This window comes from Trachemys scripta, chromosome 15, assembly GCF_013100865.1.
Source record: "Trachemys scripta elegans isolate TJP31775 chromosome 15, CAS_Tse_1.0, whole genome shotgun sequence".
In the NCBI taxonomy this organism is placed as follows: domain Eukaryota; kingdom Metazoa; phylum Chordata; order Testudines; family Emydidae; genus Trachemys; species Trachemys scripta.
This window is the reverse complement of record NC_048312.1, coordinates 21,999,391-22,018,214: the sequence shown is the minus strand read 5'-3', so window position 1 is coordinate 22,018,214 and position 18,824 is coordinate 21,999,391. Positions and strand designations below refer to the sequence as shown.

General features: G+C 42.8%; 2 protein-coding genes across 3 annotated transcripts; one reads left to right on the top strand and one right to left on the bottom strand.

Moving 5' to 3' along the window:
* The first annotated feature begins 485 nt into the window (after positions 1 to 485).
* DYNLL1 (dynein light chain LC8-type 1) lies at positions 486 to 5,183 on the top strand. The gene is made up of 3 exons (XM_034791151.1): positions 486 to 638; positions 1,972 to 2,109; positions 4,854 to 5,183. Exons 2-3 carry the CDS (start codon positions 1,978 to 1,980, stop codon positions 4,989 to 4,991), a joined length of 270 nt encoding a protein of 89 aa, XP_034647042.1. The 5' UTR covers positions 486 to 638; positions 1,972 to 1,977; the 3' UTR covers positions 4,992 to 5,183.
* A 738-nt stretch (positions 5,184 to 5,921) lies between these two features.
* Positions 5,922 to 18,486, bottom strand: COQ5 (coenzyme Q5, methyltransferase). 2 transcript variants are annotated; one of them, XM_034791149.1, is made up of 7 exons: positions 18,277 to 18,486; positions 17,319 to 17,468; positions 14,507 to 14,731; positions 10,175 to 10,281; positions 9,076 to 9,164; positions 8,712 to 8,823; positions 5,925 to 7,842 (listed from the first exon to the last, which is right to left on the bottom strand). In XM_034791149.1, the coding sequence occupies exons 1-7, from the start codon at positions 18,443 to 18,445 to the stop codon at positions 7,741 to 7,743; spliced, it is 954 nt and encodes a 317-aa protein (XP_034647040.1). In that variant the 5' UTR covers positions 18,446 to 18,486; the 3' UTR covers positions 5,925 to 7,740. The 2 variants fall into 2 exon arrangements, with proteins under 2 accessions (XP_034647041.1, XP_034647040.1); XM_034791150.1 differs by lacking the exon at positions 17,319 to 17,468 and having other exon boundaries at positions 5,922 to 7,842.
* Between the last annotated feature and the right edge of the window lie 338 nt (positions 18,487 to 18,824).

Below are 18,824 nucleotides of genomic sequence, written 5' to 3'. Positions count from 1 at the left end.
GGGCCACAACCCTGGACGCCTGTTCCTGGGAAGATGGAGCACCACATGCCAGTCTCCGGGGGAGGCTTCTGTATTCCCGGGCCCTTGTATCCCTGCGGGGATTTGAGCCTAGCCCTCGCCATGCCTCTGAACACGGGGTGTGTGGGGGGGGATCCTGACCTCAGCAACAGTCTCCATAGCCCCGTCAATGGGAGCCGCCCTCATCGCTGCTCCTGAGTGGGATCTCCCATCCCTTTTATCGCGCTACGGGAGGGATCCTTGAACCCTGGGGGCTCCGCAGGCTCCTCACTCCCGGGGGCAGGCCTCGAGCCTGGGCCCCAGCGGCACGCATCCTGTCGCTATGGGAACAGACGCCAGCGCGATGCATGCCGGGTTGAAACAAAACGCAACAGTAAGAAGCTGCGGTAAGCGGTAGATGTCGGCCAATGACATGCGCCTGAGATTGTTGCAGAGGCCAATGATTGGTGCACGCGGGCGTGTCTTAGTCGGAAGGGGCGTGGCTAGCAGCATTAGGCTACGGGGGTGGCGCCGCGCGGTTTCAGTCACATCGGAGAGCTGGCTGCGTGAGCGCTGGTTGAGAACCTGCCTGCCCGCCCCATCCATCCCTTCCCTCCGCGCTCGGAGCCGCCCAGCACACGGTGAGTTCCCGACCGGGGCAGGACCCTAGAGCCGGTCAGAGGGCGCTGGGAGAGGTGGGGCCGCACGGCCCGCGAGGAGGGAGAAGGCAGCTGCCTCTGGTCATCCCGCCGGCGGAGGGAGAAGGCGCGGATCAGAGGAGGGCGCCCCGGGGGCGTGGGTTCTTGTGAGCCCTGGCTGGGGGGGGAGCCATTGGGCAGGGGGGAGGGGTCTGAGTATACGGGGGTGGGCGGCGGAAGTACCGATTGGGCGAGGGTACCCGGGGTGGTCGTGGGGGTGGGGGGGGAGACTAGCGAGGGGGAGGAGGGTGCCCTGGTTGGGGGGGGATGGGGGTGGGAAGACCACCGATTGGCCAAGAGGGGGTAGCGATGGAAGTATTCTGGCTTCTTCGGTGCTTTAACCCCCCGCCCCCAAGACTAAGATTTGTCTGGCAAAATGAGCATGAGGACGCATGGCAGGACTGTCAATGGACACTCCCAAAGAGCAAGTATCTATGGGAATGCTACTCAATAGCTTATCTGTGCCAGGGAAATTACATAGAAATTTCTAGCATCTCTAGCTTCACAAAGTATTCCAAGCTCTGAATTTAATTTCTTGAAACTGTATAGTATTTTAAACTACTCGGGGTCTCTATTTGCACTCAAATTATGATTAAGGGCTACTAGGAGGCGTCCACCCCATGACTGTACTGGCTATCCCAGGGGTTCTCAAACAGAGGGTTGGAACCCCTTAGGGGGTCACGAGGTGTCCGCTTCCTCACCAAACCCTGCTTTGCCTCTAGTATATATAATTGTGTTAAATATATAAAACAGTGTTTTTAATTTATAAGGGTGGTTGCACTCAGAGGCTTGCTATGTGAAAGGGGGGTTCCCCGTACAAAAGTTTGAGAACCACTGGGCTATACAGACTATCAGTTTAAACTGATAAGCTTTTTTTTTTTAGCTGAAAAGCCAAAAAGTGATTCTACAGATTCTCTCTCGGGAAAGAGATCATGATCAGTGAAACTGAAAATGCTCCTAACTATGCTTTCAAACCAGTTACTTCAGCTGAAAGGGAGGGAGGAAAGTACTACAGCTGAAAAATTACATCTAGTTTACTTCACTGTCTGTATAACGTATGTCACTGGCTGTAGAGCTGACGACCGACCGCATGCTTTGAGGAGACGTGTTTTACATTAAGGCTTGGCCAATGGTCTTAAGCTACTAGATAGTGACCATAAAAATCATGCATTGTACAAGACCAAGCCTATTAAACAGACTGTCTGTGGGAGTTTTGGGTGGTGGATGCTCCTACTGCCATGTCAAATTATTTCATGTGCGCATGCGTGCTCCCTAGGTAACCATGTGTGATCGAAAGGCTGTGATCAAGAATGCGGATATGTCTGAAGAGATGCAGCAAGATTCAGTGGAGTGTGCCACTCAGGCCCTGGAAAAATATAACATTGAGAAGGATATTGCAGCTCATATAAAAAAGGTAAATCCCTGTTGTAATAGCTTTTTCCCTCTGTTGCTGGAGCTGCACGTTTTACTGCCTAGTATGATGGGAGTACTGCCAGAAGGGAACTCTAGAAGAAAAGATGCTTTACTAGGTGCTCAGATCAACTGAAGTTGTATATACAAAGGCCTTCATTTGCAAGCTAATTTTGTTGTATAATTTTTGTGAAGATTTGTCATACACAACAACTGTTCTTGGGTTTGGTAACATTTTTCTTTCCTTTGGTTATTTTTTTCATATCCTAGCCATATGCTTGTTCTAACAGCAGGGGAGCTGTTGGGAGAAGCTGCATGTGGATGTTGCCATCTGAGCCCAGTTGGGAGAGGAAACTATAGTTTACCATTTTTCGTACTTCTGCAGTTTGCTGATTTGGCAGTGCTAATGGAAGACGCTGGCCTGCCATAAGAGTGGGAAGGTTGAATTGAATTGAGACTACGTTGAGTGGAACAGACTTATAAGCAGCAATCATTGACAACGTATAAAACCTAATGTCAGTCAAGGGCTCTCTTTAAACTGTCCTTTTGAGTTCAGCTTATTGCTAGCAATTTCCAGTGAGAATAGCAAACTTACTTAAAAAAAAAAAAACCCTCCTGCTTGAGATGTAGAAACAAGTATAGATTTTCTTCTCTATAGGGAATGCATCACTTAAAAATCAATGAAGCAGAAACATCAGTTTAACTTACTACAAAACAATTCTATAGCTCATTGTCAAACTTCAGTGTAACTTCCCCATATCAGTGGAGAGGGAGGGGATGTGATGACACACATTGGAAATAGAAACAATTAGCCAAGAGGCTTAATATAATAATCAAATACATAATAGCTGGATAGCTTTGCTTGGCCCAAAGCTCTAAATTTCAGGACTGCTGGGCATGGATTTGTGTAAAGCACTTTTTAACAAGTCTGACTTTTTGTGGTAATCACATTGGCTAGCAAAACTTGGAGTCAGACTAAAGTGTCTAACTGTAAAATACTACTCATTTGTGAATAAATTTGGTCTATAAAATGAAGTGAGGGCTTTTCTTTTAAGAATAGAGTATTGGGGCTTATGCTCTGATCTTTCCCTCTGTGGATCAACTCACTATCTTCACTTATGATCTTATGAACTAGGATGATTCAAACTAGCATAATGGACTCACCGGAATGCCTCCGAAGCACTTTGCACTTTCATTGTGTGCGCCTGTTTGTGAGATCCTGTCACTCCTCCTCCATACCCATTCCCTCTACTGCTTGACTTTCAAAATTCTTTTTGCAGATCACTAGCAAGGGCTTTGCCCTATTGCTGGTTGAGAAACCATAGCTTGAAAGCTATTGTGCTAAAGATCTACTAGGATGCGCTAGCTTCTCGGATGGAAGGAGAGAATGCTTACACCTAGTAAACTAGCTTGATTTCTGCAAGACTTGGCAGGTGGGCAGTTGTAACATTAACCAGAGTACAATCTGGACTGATGGACAACTCTGTCCCCTCATTCCCTAGCCTGGGTTGCCTTTTGTAAACTCTGCTTCGCTGTGAGAGCAACCACTCCTGATCTGCTCTCTATCAGCCTCCACTATGTAAATCACTCCCAGCCATACCGTCTGAGTGCTATAGGCAGCCACTCATGAACTACACTGCATAACAAGACCAGCAAACTCCCAGTCCCAGAAATGTGTGTTGTACTGCCCAGCACCCTCCTGGACGATACAAACTTGTATCAGGTCTGTCACTTTATTAATAGAAAATGATATGCACAAATCTTGTTATCCCAAATGGAGTTTCCCAAATACTTCAATCCAAACACACTGGTTTAGATAAAACAAAAAATGTATTAAGTGACAAATATAAGTCAGGATTGGTTCCATGGAAATAAAAGGTAAAACACAACTACAGCTAACTTGAGCAAAGGTCTCTCTCACCACAAGTTCCAGCAGTCTTCCTGGCTGAACCTCTGTCAGGATTTCCAGCCCCCAGTCCAGTGCTGCTTCCTTTGTTCTTCAGGGGTTGATGCTGTGGGTAGAGAGTGATGATTTGGGATGTCTGCCTTCTTCTTACAGCCCTTTCTCTTGTGCAAGTGTCATCACCAGCTGATATAAGGTTTCTGGCCACCTACTACTACCTTACCAAAATATATATTTCTTCTTTCTCTCTTCCCCACCCCCGCCCTGGAAGAGTGGCCACTTAATCAGGTCAGTGGTCTATTTGACACCTGGCTGAGGCATTGGCTAACCTTTTATCTCTTGGGAACTTGTTTGTGACTGCCTCCTGGAACATGTCTTTGGTAATATTGTATGGTGAAATTTTCTTTTACAGTCTTGCCACATTTTACTAGGACAATCAGGAAATGAGTTTTCAAATTAAACCTTACATAGTATGCTTTGTACAAAATTTCACAGCCTTGTGAAAGGGGTGAATATAAGGGTATAGACTATCACAGCAGTAAGATACTACCTGTACTCCTGCAGCTACCTAGTAAGACCGTGATTTCTGGTGTCTCATGATATAATAGCCAGCAATTGTGCAATAAAGGTAAGTCAGCGATTCAACCTCTCCCTTATCAAAGCTGTGGTCTTTGTGCACAGCAAAGGATATGCTGTTCTTACCCCGCCACATGCCTCAATGTTTGAACACTTAATATAAAGATGTAGGTGAGAATATGGCAGTTCAAAAAATCTGCAACTTTTGTGTGCCTAAGAAAGGTAGTTCTGCTGTGATAATATTGTGCATTTTGTTTTTTTTCTTCCAGGAGTTTGACAAGAAGTACAACCCCACTTGGCACTGCATTGTGGGAAGGAACTTTGGCAGCTATGTGACTCATGAGACTAAGCACTTCATCTATTTCTACCTAGGCCAAGTTGCTATTCTCCTCTTCAAATCTGGTTAGAGCACAGACTGTGCTATCCAAACTTGCATCCAGTTCCAGGACTGCACACTAACTCCAAATAGAGACTGAAATCTTAAGCCTTCCCTGGGGAACACACTTTGCTCTTCAAGCCTTTTGTTGTGGTGGTAATGGACAGGGACTCCTCTGTACCAGTTTGTTTTCATTGTTGCTATAAAAAATAGCAAAAGAGTCTTTCTTGTATTTATTTTCTTTCCAAAAACCTGCTTCCCTTTTTAATAAAACTGTTGGATATACTCAACCTTTAAGAGTTTATTCTAATAGTTTTATAGCCATCTATCCCACTGAGCCCTATATAGATTCTGGTAGTAAGCTCTAAATTTGTACTAAGCTCCATGAAAATAAGTGAAAAGTATTTCATAAAGTGAGTATTTTCTCTAACCCAAAAGTTGATGTAAAGCTGTTAATATAGAAAAGTTCACTGCTGGCATAGACCGGTACAACTGCCTTTACAAAAGTTAAGTTGGAGCTGTAATTCTTGTGAGGTTAGCCTCTACTTTTATCCATCTGAAGTTCATATTTTTCTTATTCACTCACCTATAGCCTTTATCAACCAGCAATAGCTCCATGTAGTTCTGGTCCAAGGCTGTGAGTGGCTGTACACTTTCCTTTATTTTATGGAACATATTTGTAATATTGTCCACTAGAACAGTGAGTCTTAATCCATTTCTAGGTCACTTACAAAAAGTCAGATTCTATGATGCTAGATACTACCTAGATCCTTTAGGGCTGTGCTGGCTGAGGCTGCTATAGTCCCAGTAAGCAGGACCAGTTCTAAGGATGTTAGTGAGGAGGACAAGTAGTTCTTCATGTTTAAGCACTTCCCTGGGGCTAGCACTAGCTTTGAGCTGGGAACTAGATCTTTTCAAATGATGAGGGTAAAGCCCCAGTGTATAAAACTTATGGATGTTCACCAGCTTCAGTACAAAGACTCCTTAGCCATCATGGTGCTGTGGCTCTAAACTTGAAAGTTACAGCAGCTTCTGGAGAAGGTGTGCCAGCCTCATTTGGTACTAAGGCAGGAAAAGGGGCAGACAGCATAGTGCTTTCAGCTGCTAATATCGCTTTGGTTTAAAAGTCTTGATACAGCAGGGAGAGTTGCTACCTTCCCATTTGAAGTAGCACTTAGTACAACTCAGCTATGATGAGGCTTTCTGATGCTTTTCTGCATTAGAAGTAATGTTCAATTACCTTATGCTTCCATGTTTAACACTTAAGCAAGATTCATAACCGTAGAACAATTAATCACTCAATACTTGTTTGAAAACCTTGCCTTTATTTTTATTGGAGGTGGAAGAGTAAAATCTCTACTTACCTGTGGCTCTGATCTAGATTCCAGTTGAGGTAGTTTAGAATTCAGGACACTGTCTGTCAAATGATCAGATTGTGTCCTGCTGTACCATGAACCACTTAACTTAGTGAATTAAGTGGTAGTCCTACAATAAATGATGCACCAAGAGTTGATTAATGTGATTCATCTAAGGGCATCTGAAGTCACATTGCATCCAAGCTTCTTTAATAGATATTTTATACTACTACAGTGATTGTTTACTAGTTTGCAAGCTACCAGCAGGTTACAATAACTTATGTATCAAGCCTGCTTATTATGATTTTTTTCTATCAACTATGCATTCTGAGCTAGACAAGGCTGTGCCTATTTTTCCCCTCTGGTACTTACCACATTTCAGTCCTACACTCTCATTCTGGTATAGAAACACAGATTACTAAACCTCCAGGCAGCTAGTAAGAACTGAATTAAATTACTCACTTTAAACTTTACTAAACAAACTACCAGAATGCAGCTCAAATAAGGGGTAAATAAAGACATAAGATTTTAATACAATATTTTTAGCTTTTTCATATTCACTACTGCAGACGTTTCCTTGGATCTTGGTAACTTGTCAGTCTTCTCAGGATACAGAGGTAAACTAGTGGAAGATTTCTCCAAAGACAGGGTGCAAGGTGATGGGTAGGGTATTTCACAATTACAGCACTATTTCAGGATAACAGTTAAAGTGAGGACAGTGAATAGATTCTTTCAGAACTTTGTCCCCATCACTGAAGAAATACATTAACAGTAACTTGCTACTTCTGCAGATAAGTCTTCAGGAATCAGTGACACTTTCCACGCAAAAGTGAAAGATTGATATATAAAATTTAATAAGATCTTTAAAATAAATACACAAATCCTACATGTCACACACACTTGTCATGTCCATACCCACCCTGAACTAGAGTCATTACTTCAATACAATATAGGGTGATATCTTGTTTGAAGGCTAGTTGGTCCATGTTTACCTTCCATCAGTTCTATTACTGGTGTATGGAGTATATGCTGTCAAGCTTACATAAGTCTTAAATGTGATTTTTGCCATATCCTCACCACTGTACTTTAGAAGATGAACATGGTTAGTACATATATTTAATACTTGAGTCACTGTCTGAGGTTTTGGGAAAGTGGTAATCAGTTCAGAGTGAGTACAGGCCAGGCATCAAGCAATCACTTGATCCATAAATACCTAATTGGCAGAGGGATTCCAGATCCTGACCTGGTTGTAAGAACATAATTTCAGCTTTTCAGAAACCCAAAATCTGAAGCTTTAGCTTATGCAGAGAGACCAGGTCTTTCCCCCCAGTCTATCTTGGCAGTGAAGTTTTTGGAGTTGGATAGCTTTTAGCTTCCTCAGGGGAAATACCCTTTATCCTTCAAGAGCTTTGTAAAGTAGGAGGGTCACAGTTTGAAACCTGAGTGAATGGCTACAATGCCTGATGATAGATTTCGATATTCCACTTTCAGAAAACCTGCATCTTCAACCATTGCCTTGAATTCTTCCTGAAATACAGTAATAAAGAATATAAGAATAGCCATACTAGGTCAGACCAATGCTCCATCTAGCCCCGTATCTTGGCTTCTGATAGTGGCTAGGGCCAGGTGCTTTGGACGGAATGAACAGAACACAGCAATTACTGGGTGATCCATCCCCTGTCATCCAGTCCCACCTTCTGGCAGGGACACCTAGAGCAGTGGTCTCCAAACTTTGATTGTGTATTCTTATCAGTACAAAATTTGAGTATGCAGCCCCTACCATGCAAAAAAACAACTCCCCCCAACCGAACTGCTGAAGCAAGGGGGGGGGCGGGAGAGTCGGACTCCCGCCTGGCGAAGCAAAAAAAACCAACAACGCTCCTCCTACCACGTACCCCAAGGATCCTCTTGCACACCCCACTTTGGAGACCACGGACCTAGAGCATAGGGTTGCATACCTAACCATCTTGGCTAATAGTTATTGCTGGACATAGCCTCCATAAACTTAATTATTTTTTGAACCCAGTTATAATTTTGGTATTTACAACATCCCTGCCAACAAGTTCCAAAGGTTGACTGCGTTGTATGAAGAAGTACTTTCTTATGTTTGTTTTAAACTTGCTGCTATTAATTTTGTTGAGTGAGCCCTGGTTCTTGTATTATGTGAAGGGGCAAAAAAACACTTCCTGATTTACTTTCTCCACACCATTCATAATTGTGTAGACCTTTCTCATATCCCCTTTAGTCATCGGAGGGGGAGGAGAAGAGGGGTAATTGTGCAATTAGCAGAAGTAAACTAGCATATGCCTTCTTAAAGGCCTAGTCTCTACCCATAACCCAGCTGACCCTGTGGTGACAATCTGTACACTAAATGTTCAAGCAGAGCACCTTGTTACCTGGGCTGGAAAGCGTCGGATGCTTTCCACAAGGTACTGGTAGGACTTCCAATCTCCCGCAATAATCTCACCCAGAACAGGGATAACCTGGAAACTGTACAAATCATAGAGCCTGCCCAAAGAGACGAAGCGCAGATTAACATGCAGACACCAACATAAAATCTCCTAGGACTAACTTTTTCCTAAAAAGGAATTAGTCTCTGTATATCACCTTTGCTGTGGACTTCTACAGAGTTTGGATTTAAGTGTGTGATAGTGTTTCAAGGGCTTAGGACTCTTCCACGTGTTTTTGTCCCAGCTCAAGAAAAACCCTCATGTGTGAGATAAAAATAAAGAGAAAAGAAAAAAATTGACATATTCCAACCTGGAAATAAGGGGGTTGTTGACTTGACTAAATTCCAGGCACAGAAATCTCCCTCCTGGTTTCAGCACACGATATGCCTCCTGAAGTGCCTGAGAGAGATCAAAAGTGGATGAACACACTGTAGGAAAGCACCCTCCCTATTATCTCATGAGGATGTGAAACATGGATGCTCCACCTCCTTGGCTTGGGCACAGTCCAAGCAGAAGAAAGACTCTGTTCTGGTTAAAGTCACCAAAGTGTCCTGGGATTTTCATAGGGAACTTAAAATATTTAGACTTGGACAATAATACCACCTATCCATTGTGGGTCTAAAACTGTAAGTATGCTTTAAATTAGGTAACATTCTCACATAAGTCCCTTTCTGTCAGGCTAAACTCAACCCACTCAGGTCAGAGAGGCTCAATATGGCTGCACATTATTATATTTTAAAATTATCTGTTGCTTTCAGGAAGAGATTGGCCTACTTTAGGATGGTATTAAGCATTAGGTATTGCAGCCTACTAGCAAGTGTCCAAAGATTCATAATAAGTTTTCAAGCTACATCCACCTTCTTCCTGAAGATGGGAGACAACACTATAAAACCAAAGCAAAAAGAAGTGGACATGCAGAAAGTCTTTCATCAGTTGTGTAAACAGGTAATTACACTTTAAGGGATTCAAAGCACATCTCAGCACATGGAACATTACATGCAATTACCAGTTTGATCAAAAATAATCTCAGGCAGAACAGTTATAACCAATCAATCTCAAAATACCAGGTCCCAATTAGAATCGGTGACATTACTTGCTAGAGTGCTTACAAATATTTTCTAATTTTTAAGTAAGGACTACTCAGAGCTTCCCAGAAAAATGTATGCAAGTATTTATATCATGCTTATCTCCATGGTAAAAATCTGAACCCTATGATGCCCCTAGAAGGGCAGGATATTTATTAACCTCAATTTCTTTTAATTCAACCAAACTGTAGGGCTATATCCCATTTTCTTTTACACGTGAGAAGTTGAAACAGAGGTTCCCCCATACAGGAGTGTTTCTTCTTTTCTTGGTGCCCAGAAAGCCCAGGAGAACTGTATATCCCAAGACATGTTGCCCCTGCTTACCTGGTCAATATGAGTTACATTCCGTATTCCAAAGGCAATTGTGTAAACATCAAACTTGTTGTCATTGAAGGGCAGCTCTTCAGCATTCCCAACCACCCAGGACAAGCCTTAAAAAAACAACAGCAAAAACTCACATATATACTAGGAGCTGTTCATCCCAGAAAACTTTCAGAAAGACTAGATCTTCTCTCTGTTTTGGCAAAGGTAATACGTATATAATAGGGCTGTCAAGCGATTAAAAAAACATTAATTGCAATTAATTGCTCTGTTAAACATTAATAGAATACTATTTTAATGAATATTTTGGATGTTTTCCACATTTTCATATATATTGATTTCAATGACCACACAGAATACAAAGTGTACAGTGCTCACTTTATATTTATTTTTGATTACAAGTGTTTGCACTGTAAAAAATAGTATTTTTCAATTAACCTAATATAAGCACTGTAATGCAATCCCTTTATCATGAAAGTTGAACTTACAAATGTACAGTTATGTAAAAAAATAACTGCATTCAAAAATAAAACAATGTAAAACTTTAGAGCCAACAAGTCCACTCAGTCCTACTTCTTGTTCAGCCAATCGCTCAGAAAAACAAGTTTGCAGGAGATAATGCTGCCCGCTTCTTGTTTACAGTGTCACCTATAAGTGAGAATAGGTGTTTGCATTGCACTGTTGTAGCCGGCATTGCAAAATATTTATGTGCCAGATGCACTAAAGATTCATATGTCCCTTCATGCTTCAACCACCATTCCAGAGGACATGCGTCCATGCTGATGACAGGTTCTGCTCGATAACGATCCATAGCAGTGCAGATCAACGCATGTTCATTTTCATCATCTGAGTCAAATGCCACCAGCAGAAGGTTGATTTTTGTTTTTAGTGGTTCGGGTTCTGTAATTTCTGCTTCGGAGTGTTCCTCTTTTAAGACTTCTAAAAGAATGCGCCACACCCCATCCCGATCAGATTTTGTAAGGCACTTCAGATTCTTAAATCTTGGGTGGAGTGCTGTAGCTATCTTTAGAAAACTCACATTGGTACCTTTTTTGCGTTTTGTCAAATCTGCAGTGAAACTGTTCTTAAAATTAACAACATGCTGGGTCATCATCCAAGACTGCTATAACAAAATATATGGCAGAATGCAGGTAAAACACAGAGCAGGAGACACATTTCTCCCACAAGGAGTTCAGTCATTCATTTAATTAACGTATTTTTTTTTAACAAGTGTCATCAGGATGGAAGCATGTCCTCTGGAATGGTGGCCAAAGCATGAAAGGGCATACGAATGTTTAGCATATCTGGCACATCAGTGCTGGCTACAAAAGTGCCATGCGAACATCTGTTCTCACTTTCAGGTGACATTGTAAATAAGAAGCAGGCAGCATTCTCTCCCGTAAACGTAAACAAACTTGTTTCTCTTAGTGATTGGCTGAACAAGAAGTAGGACATAGTGAACTTGTAGGTTCTAAAGTTTTACATTGTTTTGTTTTTGAGTGCAGTTATGTAGCAAAACAAACAAACAAAAATCTACATTTGTAAGTTGCACTTTCAGGATAAAGAGATTGCACTATGGTACTTGTATGAGGTAAATTGAAAAATACTATTTCTTTTATCATTTTATAGTGCAAGTATTTGTAATAAAAATAATATAAGGTAAGTACTGCACACTTTATAGTCTGTGTTTTAATTGAAATTATTATACACCTCTACCCTGATATAATGCGACCCGATATAACACCAATTCGGATATAACGCGGTAAAGCAGTGCTCTGGGGGGGCAGGGCTGCGCACTCCGGCGGATCAAAGCAAGTTCGATATAACACAGTTTCACCTATAACGCAGTAAGATTTTTTGGTTCCCGAGGACAGCGTTATATCGGGGTAGAGGTGTATTTGAAAAATGTAGAAAAACATCCAGAATATATAATAAATTTCAATTGGTATTCTATTGTTTACCAGTGTGATTAAAACTGCGATTAATCAAGATTAATTTTTTTGAGTTAATTGCGTGAGTTAACTGCAATTAATCAGCAGCCCTAATATATCATTTTTAAATCATACTGTGATTCTTCTTTTTGCTAGAGAGGACACCTCAAGTTCATACCTGCTACCCTTCAAGGTCCTGCATCATGGCAATTCCCCATCTTCCTCCTCCCCACTGGAGCTAGGCATGCTGTACCCACAGTACTTCAGATTGGGGGAATAAGATGGAACCTACATCTTTAGCATGGCAGAAGAGAGCAACAGCTATTTGGCTGCCCCTATATGTTTTAGCGTAAGGATTCCCTTCTGAAACATTCTCACTATTACAATCACTCTCGGGGATAGTTTTTGCAATGAGTTGTACAAAATGAGCCCACAAAACACTGAAAATGTACTCGTCTGTATTGATGTCAGAATGAGCTTTGTGACAGAAGGTAAATTGTGGTCATGAATCCTATAGGACTACAGAAGGAAGAATCATAGGGTGGAATTAAATAATCTTGGAGTCATATACATTTTTAAAAAATAGATTAATACTGGTAGGAGCAAATGTCCTGTTCCATCCACAGGTGGGAGTTCCTAAGCTTTATATGGATTTTATGAAATGCAGACATTTCATAAAAGAGTTGCCCCAAAACAATATTTCTTTGTTTGAACACACTGGTTATTGTCTCTATTTATCAGCACTGGAGAGTAACAAAAGATTATTATAGTAACAAAGAAGATGATGGTCTACAACTTAAGAGGCCAGTCAAGCCAGTGTTTGACCTTTGAGCTCTGCCTTCTGGAAGAAGGCATGAAGTCAGGGGGTAAGGGAGAAGACTCAAGAAGCTGGAACTGATATGAGAGAACAGGCATTTTATCTTATCTACTTTCTAAGTCACACAGTAACATAGATGACCAAGTTACTTCTACGAGAAATCATCAGCTTACTTAAGCAACTACTAAGGCGCGGGTGAGGGGTGGGGCAGGAAATCACAGACATTATTAAAGTCATTCAGTGTTGCATCAACACAATACAAAATGAGCCCTCTACAGGATTCCTTTACATCATTTTACCTACGTTTAGCACATTTTCTTCTCCAGCTTAAAAAAGAAGAAACATTAATTATCTTTTGGTGCTCACCAATATGTGCAATTCTTTTGAATAAGCCTGGGGAAAAAAATATTTTTACCTTGATGATTTTTTCTCTGCTTCAGAAACATTCATCTGTTTCCCCAACAGTTATATCTCTGCGCACTACTTGCACCAATGCGGTAATCAGGAATGCAGAGAGAGCTGGGTGTAGTAATTGGTTTGTGGTATGTAACACTAAAAATTGTAACTGCTCCCCCAAAAGTTCATCAAGAGGAAATGAGGGAGTTGAAATTCTGTTCACATTTTCAATCAAGTTTTAAAAGTTTCAAAAAGGTACTTCAAATGTTGAGACTGACTGTATCTTCCAGTTACTGTTGATAAATCTTTAGTTTAATTTGAAACAAGAGCTGGTACTAAACAGTGTTTTTAAAGCCAATTTAAAACAGTCTTACATAAAATATACCACATTTAAATATATATAGTAAATCTTATTTAAGGAATATTTCTGTAATTAAAGTGGGAGAGGGCAAACAACTATTTTACAAATACTGTGCATCAAGCACAATTTATTACTTACTTCTTAAATTAATCCTGATTGAAAGGACCAACGTGGTCCCCAAAAGGATATCTAGAGATCACTGAATTACCCCATTGACGTGCAAACTAAATATTTAATACGATTCAGATTCCAAAAGCACTATAACCTATTCTCTGTGGGAGGCATTATCTCTATATAGGGTTGTTGGGTTTTTTTGGACTCATGACATTTTTATTTGCTGCTTTGATTTTTAAAGTATTGCTTATGAGATCTGGGGTGTAGTCAGATTTTTAGGGCCAAACTATCCTGTTTCATACCTATGCAGCTTGACTAAATTCAGTGGAATTGCACTGGCGTAACAGAGCAGTATTTCGCTCACTGGCCGATTTTGAAGGAGAATCAAACACTGGGCTTCAGATTAATCCTCAGACTCATATTTTCAAAGGGATACAAGTATTAAAGAGACTCACTGTGCCTCTATAGAGTGTATAGCTCATAGTTGCAGAATTGTCATGACAATTAGCCAGCTCATGTACATCATCTTACTTACCCACTCTTTCCATACTGTTGAGGATAAAGAACCTACACCTGATATTTGCCCATCAGAAAAGTTAGTGCTCCAGGCAAATAAGCAAGTAGAACTTTGGACTAACGCTACATAAGGATTTTTTAAAATCTAAGTTTCTATCACTCAGAGACCTACTACAGAAGTGATATAATGCTGGGCTTACCTTCAGAGTAGCCAAGATGTTGTGCTTTCTGCTTTCCAACCTTTAGCATTTCCTTATTAATGTCACAGACCACCACTTGGGAACCTCCTGGCAATTTAAGTTCCTCTTCCTGGTAACTCTTAGAGATTTCCTGCCATGATAAATTCTGATGGGATTTCAGTTTCTGTTTGATCTGGTGCTCCCACTGGGAACGAACATAATTGATAAACCGAAAGGCGATGTCACCTGTATTAGTTTTGAAAGGGAGATGCAAAATGTAGAATATTTCCTGATATTATAAAAATTAAATATTCAACAGGAAGTTAGGACTTTTAATATTTAGGTAAACTGGAACTAACATGCTCCCTAGCTTTATTTTTTTAGATGAAACATTAACAAGTCAGTTTCCCCCATTACTGTTAGTTGAAACAGAGTTTCTATAAGTGTAAGGGGTGGCTGGTGGATCCCTAGAAGGACTAGATAGCCTAGCTGGTGATGCAGGTGCCTGGCCGGGCTCCGGAGTCTTGCTGCCCTGCATGGGTCTATGCTCCTCTCTGGACTTTCCCTTTCCCATACAGGATGTCGGGGAAGGCCCTCTCCTGGTGTGCTTCCCCTGCTTCTTAGCAGGTACTGGGGATTGGGACTGGTGCCAAGAGGCCAGTGGCGGAGGCGGACTTCGTACCCATGCTGCTGTGCTCGCTGCAGAGTCTGATCTTGGGTGCTCGGAGACTGATGCGAGGGCTGACTCCTTGAGGAGCGCTTATGTTCTGCTACTTTTTAGTCCTTGGCTGGAAGCTCTTGCAAATGTGACACTTACCACTAATGTGGGCTTCTCCCAAACACCTCAAGCAACTTTGATAAAGGTCGTTGATCCGCATAGGCTTTTTATAGCGATCACAAGGCTTGAAGCCCAGGTCAGGGCATGCCTCGCCCCTGAGCTAAGTCCTAGAGGGGACTATCTAACTTATCTACAATACTATTTGCTAGTCATTAAGGGAACGAAGAAACTACTTATCTAGAACTATTTACACAATGTGATGGGGGGGGGAAGGTAAAGAAAACGCACTGTCACAGGCAGTAAGAAGGAACTGAGGGAGGGAGCCAGTGGCGCCCTTATATTGGCGAATATGTACGCCATTCCTGGGGGCGCAAGAGCCGATCCTTATGGATACCACTGAGGGAAAAACTTCCCACACTGGTGCATGTGGTGAGCACACACCCCTAACATGGAATGGACATGAGCAACACATCTCAAAGAACAGCAGTTACGAAAGGTAAGTAACTGTTTTTCTATAAGTGTAATACTTTGCACTTCTAGAGCAGCTTTATCCAAGGATCTCAAGTGCTTCAAAACATTAGAAAACTAAGGGTATGTCTTCAATACCAACATTAAAGTGCTGCTGCAGCAGCGCTTTAACATGGCTGTGTAGTTGTGCTCTCCCAGTGCTGTAAAAAAGCCATCCCCATGAAGGGAGTAGCTCCCTGCGCTGGTGTACTGTCTACACTGCCACTTTACAATGCTGAAACTTGAATCGCTCAGGGGTGTGTTTTTTTCACACCCCTGAGCGAGAAAGTTTCAGCACTGTAAAGTAGCAATGTCGACAAGGCCTAAGGCCTTGGCTACACTTGCAGCTGTACAGCGCTGTAAGTTAAACCTGTCTTTGAACAGCTGAGTAGGGAAAGCGCTGCAGTCTGTCCACACTGCCAGCTGCCAGCGCAGTATCTTGGCCACATTTGCAGCGGTGCATTCTGGGCAGCTATCTCAGCATTCAAGTGGCTACAATGTGCTTTTCAAAAGGGGCGGGTGAGGTGGAGTGTGACAGGGAGCGCACAGTCTCTCTCTTCAAGCAAACATTAGCTGTGGGCTTGCACAGGGAGCCCCCCTGCCTGCCTCTACTCATTCACAGCAAACAGTAGCGGTGTTTGTTTTTTTGATAAGCAGCTCCAGGAACCTCAGAGTTCACAACAAAACAAAGAACGGCATCACAACAAAACAAGGAGAGGAACAAGAGAGGAAGCTTCACTTAAAAGGATTATGGGGAGTTTCCAGAGATCAATCACTGCCTAATAAGGTTACTCCCCGTTTGTCTCAGCCACTCCGCAACAGCTGTTATTCCTCTCGTGGAATTGGAGTACCTGCAGCGCTGTAGCCACGGAGATACAGCACTGTAAGTGCCCTGCCAGTGTGGACGGGGAGTGAGTTACAGTGCTGGGGGAGGCTTTATTGCACTGCAACTCTCAAGTGTAGCCAAGGCCTAAGACTCAACCCTGCCCCTTGAAGAGTAGAAGTTATCTTCATTTTCCAGATAGGGAAACTGAGGGACAGAGCAGTTAATTACTTGCTTAAGTTCATAGTGTGTGTGTGGCAGAACAAAGAATACAACCCAGTATTCCCAACTTCAGGCCCCTTATTTAGCCACCAGACCAGTGGTCCCCAAACTTTTTATGTTGTGTCCCCGCTTACCCGTAATGTAATCTGTTCGCACCCCCTAGGGGACTGAAGTTGCGGCTGGAAGCCAAAGCTGGGACTAAGGCCAGGGCAGAGCAGGGTGGTGCTCCCTCCCTGCTGAGCCCCCCCCCTCCCTCCCCCAAATGTTCCTCCATGCCTCCCTAGGGGGCATGCCCCACAGTTTGGGGACCACAGCACTACACAGCGTTCTCTAGAAAATCATGTAAATGTTGTACTAAGTGCAGCTATGATTTCTATTGTCTATACTGTGCTTATTTTCCATTTTCATCTATAGGTAGATGAATTTCTGCTCTCCATTAAGGAATCATTACTCCAGCAAATAGCATTCCTTAACAGTAGTACTAGAAATAAAATGGAGTGTACCTGTCCCTCCAGCAACATCTAACAGCTGAGTTCCTGGGTAAGGGTTCATTTGATGCAGCAGGATATCTTTCCAGAGCCGATGAACCCCCAGACTCATTGAATCATTCATTATATCATACTTCTTGGCCACACTTTCAAATACATGGTAAACTGAAATAAAATTACATTATAATGCAACACATGTCACTTTGAGGTAGCAAGAGGTTGCATGCCACTTATGTTCACTTCTGTGTATTCACTGTCCTCTTCCTAACTATACTATACTATACTAACACATGGCCCCATAAAGTCTCAGGCAAGACTCCTATTTTTTTAATCTGTTAGATGATCATACTTCCCAAAGTTTATATTTTGTTACATGCATTTACTTTCAACACATTCCTACATTTCACCACATTCCCAATCTATAAAACACCATGTGAACTAAGTGCAATTTGTTTGAAAAGTTATTTATAGATGGATTACCTAAAAGCATTCAGGTAAGCATCAATTTGCTAGGAAATTCTCATCCCTCAGTCAGCTCATCCTTGAGCTACAGAACGCACCCATTTATTATAGGTTTAAATAAGCTATTATTCATATTAGGGTAACTCTAACAAGTTCCAACCAAGATCAGAGATCTGTTGTGCAAGACAGTGTTCAGGTACAGAGCAAAAAGCACTCCCTAGCACAAAGGGCTCTCATTATAAAAGACCGGACACAGGGAAAAGAAAGAATATATGGAGAGAGCAAGTGACTGCCTGGGAGAAGGGGGGTGTTTCACCAGGAGATCAGCGACACAGCTGGAAACAGAACCCAGGTCTCCTCGGTCCATTTTGTTTCACAATAACTGGACCACACTGCCTCGTACACTACACCAGGCATTGGGGTATTTAACGGTCCAGCAATCTCTTCCCATCTCCCCCTTCCCAGAGTCTCCCCATTCTCCAGCTAGATCCCCGTCCCAATCGCCCCTCACCTTTCTCCCCTTTCTCCGTCTCCGACACATTCTGGAACCCGAAGTGCGTCTCCCCCTCCGCGACAAGGCACCGCGCCCCACTGAAGAGCCCCCGACCTATAGACAGCAACGTCCGGTGGCGGCGGCTGTGCAGAGCCCTACAGGCCGCCGCGCCAATGGAGACCGCCATCTTTACTATCGGCGTGAACTTTGCACTCACAGAATGCGTCTCCGAGTCACGTGACTCTTCACGCCCCGCCAATGGGAAGCCCGCCTGGAAAAGAGTAAATAAAGCGCGTGATTCTTATCTGCCCGACGGCAGGGAGGGTGGGTTTTACTATGTAACTACCACCCTTAAGCTAGGACCGCGGAACGTGGTGCTGGGGCCGAGGCTCGGGGTTACCGAGGGAACAGGGGCCTGGTATCTCTGGTGCCCCCGTGGTTCGTTCGCCTCCTACCCAGAGAAATGGGCTTTGAAGCGCGACCCCGGATTTACCGCCCCTCGCGTCTGCCCCGCGACGCCGCACCGCGACCCCAAACCCACCGCCTTTCGCATCTCTCCCCCCCCC